Source organism: Microtus ochrogaster, linkage group LG7_11 (genome assembly GCF_000317375.1).
Source record: "Microtus ochrogaster isolate Prairie Vole_2 linkage group LG7_11, MicOch1.0, whole genome shotgun sequence".
Lineage (NCBI taxonomy): Eukaryota > Metazoa > Chordata > Mammalia > Rodentia > Cricetidae > Microtus > Microtus ochrogaster.
Genome location: NC_022032.1, coordinates 849510 through 854260, shown reverse-complemented (window position 1 = coordinate 854260; position 4751 = coordinate 849510). Strand labels below are relative to the sequence as shown.

The window sequence follows — 4751 nt, the reverse complement described above, 5'->3', positions numbered from 1 at the left end:
TGACGCATTAAATTAGGTAAATCGTAACCCAGGAATCATTCTACCCTTCCAGTCACTTTCTAGCTTCCTGGAGGCCCCTTGTGACTGGATGGCCGACTGTCTTCATCTTCCAATCAGGGCTTGGAACCATAGGGCTACACCAATTGAAGGTTGCCGGACCTTCAACGAAGGCCAATCGGATGCTAGAACCTAGCAAGCCACCAGCGATCAATCAGAGCTCAGGAGCTGGAGCCGGGGAGCGGCTGGCCAATCAGCGGGCGAGCGGCGAAGAAGAGGCGGGGCCTTCGGGCAAGATGCAGAGCACCGCGCAACTGCGCTGCGGGAGCCCGAGCGGAGCCTGAGACCTGGTCCAAGCTGGTAGGGCTGAGAGCCGGTGGGAAGGGCCGGGTTGGGCGTCGCCCGGGAGAGGTACGGGAGGAGTCGCGGGCTGCAGACACTGTTGGCATGGCAACACAGGTGCGCAGTCCTGGGACCAGGGTCCTTGCTTCTGGACAGTTTTCAGGCTGGAGCCCCTAGGCCCACAGGGCCTCCAATACCCCAGGCGTGCAGGATGCTAGGTTGCCAGGCTGCCACCTCTCCGCTCCCTGCCTTGGCAGCCTGCACACCTGCGGTCCGTGCCTTCCCCTGGGCACTGGGAAAACAAGCTTTAGCAATGGGACTACTTGTGCTAGCTCTCAGTCCCTTCGCCTCAAGGCCACCCCTGGGGTGCAGCGCAGATGCCTCATCCTGGAGCCTGTAGACAAACTGGGGTGTCTCCAGAGATTTTTTTTTTTAAAGTCACCCAACGAAGTGCTTTGTGCACAAATAATTCCGAGACTAGGGTTAGAGTAAATGAGTAAAGGTCACAGTGGTAAAGATTCCAGGGTCCAACTCTGCTCAGTAGAAATAGAATGCATGTCATGTATGCCGTTTCGCATAGGAACCACGATAGGGTAACAATAAGTTAAAATGTGATATATTTTATTTGACTCAAGCATATTGCCAGTATTAGATTAATGGTAAGATATTTAAAATTGTATCTTTCTTTTTCTCACCCAAACTCTCACAATCCCTCTGTATCTTACCAGTTCCACCAGTCACGTTTGACATCCTCAGTGCCCATTTAGATAGTGGCTGCCATATTTGTTTAGTTTCTTTCTTTTTTTTCTTATTTGTTTTGAGACAGGATCTTGCTATGTAAGCTCTTGTTACGTAATGACCCCGGGCTGGCCTCAAACGTGGGATCCTCCTGACTCAGCCCCCAAAGCATTGATATTACAGGCGTGTATTGTACTACTGTGCTGGGTAAAGTGGTATTTAAAAAGAAATTACATGTATTTGTGTGTGTCCGTGTGGGGAGCATGTAGCCAGTTCTCTTTGTTACCTTGCAGGTCTCAGGGAACTGAATTTGTGTTTTTGGGTTTGGTAGCCAGCCTCACCTGCTGAGCTACCAAGCCTGAAATTTGTGTATTTAGTGGATATGATTCAGTCTAAAGATAACTGAGAATATACAACGGAAAAGCAAGATGGCTGATAGATAGTTAGGAGTTCAAGGGAGGGGCTCTTTAGGCTCATATAGTAGCAGGTGTGTCCTGTCCATGGTCTGCAGGCCACATGTGGCCCAGGACAGCTACGAATGTTGTGTGAGCACAATTCTGACACCAGCGTGTAAACTTACTTCAAACATTAGGAGATTTATTTTCCCATTGCGTTTTATAACTCAGTTGTATAGTTCTTGAGAATATGCTTTGTGGGTGACCGCATCGTATTGCGATGTCAGAAGGTTAGACGAGCCTGTGAGAGGACTTGAGCCTGGTCTGGAAGAAAGGGTAAAGTCTTGGACCAATGGAAAATAAGAATATTCTTAGTCCAGTGAAACTGAACTGAGCCTCTTCTTTCTTTTTCAGAGTTGAAAATCGGCCCGATCCAGAGGTTTGTGGGCAGAAAAGGTGTTCCTCTCCCACCAGCAAGCTTCACCATGATTCACAGTCTTTTCTTGATCAACTCCTCCGGAGACATTTTCCTGGAGAAACACTGGAAAAGTGTGGTCAGTCGCTCTGTTTGTGATTACTTTTTTGAGGCCCAGGAGAGGGCCACGGAGGCCGAAAACGTTCCTCCGGTTATCCCCACGCCTCACCACTACCTCTTGAGTGTCTACCGACACAAGATCTTCTTTGTGGCCGTGATTCAGACAGAGGTCCCACCTCTGTTTGTCATTGAATTCCTTCACCGAGTAGTGGACACGTTTCAGGTTTGTAAATGTGGGAAGGTTTATGTGTATAAACTATAACCCATAAAAAAGCCCCTCTCCACCCCAGCCCCTTTGACAGGCTCTCATTCTATAGCCCAGGCTGGCCTGAGCTATATAGCCCAGGCTAAGCTCATATTTGCAGCTGTCCTCCTGCCTCAGTATTTTGGGTGTGGGAGTATTTTTGTAGTCCTGTCTCTGTTGTTTGTAGCTTTGGTTAAGAGCATTTTTAAAAAAATCAAAACTGAACGTTGCTCATTTCCTGTCTGATCTAAGATTCCTGTTTCTGTTCTGTTAGTTGGCTGCAAAGGGACCGATTGGATGCCTCTAAGCCTCTTTCATGGGAGTGTGTGGTGGTTTTAGGTTTGCTCCTACATTTTGCTCACAAATTAGGGTTCAGATATTTTTTTTAATACTGTGACGTTTATGCTAACCATTGTTAGCTACATTGCTTTGAGTTGTAGCCAAAAGTGATGAGTGTAAAGTTTTCTAAAAAGACAAACAGGAAAAGCTAAGTTTATTTTAGCTGTGTCTGGCAGGGGTGAGTTCCACCTTCATTTTGAGTGAGCTGAGTACAGGTAGCATGGGTGCTGCTATGACTTCTCACAGGGCTCCATCTTTGTGCGAATGTGAGGGACGCCATGGTCCTCATTTTGATTTGTAGCTCTAAGGCTGGGGTTCTTAACCTGTGGGTTGTGACCCCTTTAGGGGTCACGTATAAGATACCTTGTATATCAGATATTTACATTACAATTCATAACAGTAATAAAATTACAGTTATGACCTAGCAGCAAAAATCATGTTGTGTTTGGGGGTCACCACAACATGTATTAAAGGTCAAGGTTGAGAAGCACTGCTCTGAGGGAACACGGTAGGGGGAGGTGAGTCATATCAACGTGGAAGTACCACTGCGCACAGATTCTGGATGTCTTGATGCTCCCTCAACTTTAACCTTGTGGCTATGTGCATTACTTGGGCACACAATTAGGAGCAGGACTCTTTGGTTTCACTTCTTTGCCTTGTGAGGTCTGGAGGTAGCCAGGCATAGACACGGATTGTGGAGTTAGGAAAGGGGAGGAGCATGATTGACAGCGACAGAACAAGTCTATTCTGTCCAGGGTGCTCACTCCCACACCACATGACTGGAACTGTTTTCATTGGTAAGAGAATTAAAATACACTTTTGCCTCCAAATACTGTTTTGGAATTCTCATCCCCACGCTAGTGACTTTGCATAGTGAAAACCTAAGGTTGCAAGCCCAGAATATGGAGGAAACAGAAGAATCCAGTAGTTAAGTTGTTCAGCTATTCTACCTGGGCCCTGATGTGATTTCTGTTTACTTTATCCATACACGAATTAACTGTCTTATTGTCATAGTAGTTACTGTATAACTATAAACCAGGAAGTGAGAAAAGTTGTCTACCTAAAACCATAGAGGAGGAGACTTGAGAAATGGCTCATCAGCTAAAAACACTAGCTGACCGGGTGGTGGTGGCACAAGCCTTTTTAATCCCAGCACTCGGAAGGCAGAGGCAGGTGGATCTCTGTGAGTTTGAGGCCAGCCTGGTCTGCAAAGCAGATGCCAGGACAACCAGGACTGCTACACAGAGAAACCCTGTCTCTAAAAACCACACACACACACACACACACACACACACACACACACACACACACACACAAAGCAAAATGAAAAATAGCTCTTTTTCAGAGGGCCCAGGTTTGATTGCCAGCACCCACATACTGGCTCACAGCTGTCTGTAACTTCAGCTCCGGGTGATCTGATGCCCTCTTCTGGCCCGTGGACACTGCATGAACATCATGCATAGCCAGATAATACCTGTACACATGAAAGAAAAATTAGCAACAGCAAAAAATTAAAAGCACAGAGAGGTTTGAGAAGGTAGAAGTCAATGGTAAAAGTGGGCCAGGGTGGAGCTTAGTGTCTAGCTTAATGTTTGTCCTCTTGCGACCATTCTTGAAGACAGTGGAATCTCTGCAGCAGAAGAGCAACTGCTTTTGCTGTGGCGCCTTGCGTTGTAGGGCTCCTTCCTTCCACGTAGTGTTTGATTCATAGAACCTGACGTGAGTGCTTGTTTGTAAAATAAAGTCACTCTTGGGAAAGAAATGTGGTATTTTCTTCCAGTCATGTTCTCGTGTCTTATTTTAGGAGTACATTCTTTATTCTTAGTGAGCTTATCTTGGACCCTCACTGATACTCATTGTCGGCTGTAGTTTAGGCTACATACCATAGAATCGGTTTAGTGGCCAGGTGGTGAGATTATCTGAGGCTTGTCCCGTTGCTCGAGCCGTGAAGGCCCTCAGGAGTGTGAAGAAGGGATGAAGTGCGTGTCTGCAGGCGGCTTCGTGTAGAAGAACGAGGAGGCAGACTGCAGCTCAGCGGTCAGAACTGTGCCTGGGTGAACAGGATGTCTCAGCTGCACACTCCCCCCACTCAGTGAGCTGGACCCCATCTCAGAGGCCCTGTGCGAGCCGGGCCTGGCACTTTGGGAAGCATGCATTCACT

General features: G+C 47.2%; 1 protein-coding gene across 2 annotated transcripts in view; it reads left to right on the top strand.

The window, feature by feature from the left end:
• The first annotated feature begins 261 nt into the window (after window positions 1-261).
• The window catches only part of Ap3m2 (adaptor related protein complex 3 subunit mu 2), a 16169-nt gene continuing 11679 nt past the window's right edge, over window positions 262-4751 (top strand). Inside the window, exons 1-2 of one of the 2 annotated variants that reach the window (XM_005362420.3) lie at window positions 262-357; window positions 1887-2230. In XM_005362420.3, the coding sequence (XP_005362477.1) occupies window positions 1958-2230 (273 nt within the window). In that variant the 5' untranslated portion in view covers window positions 262-357; window positions 1887-1957. The other variant, XM_026786931.1, reaches the window with a different exon arrangement.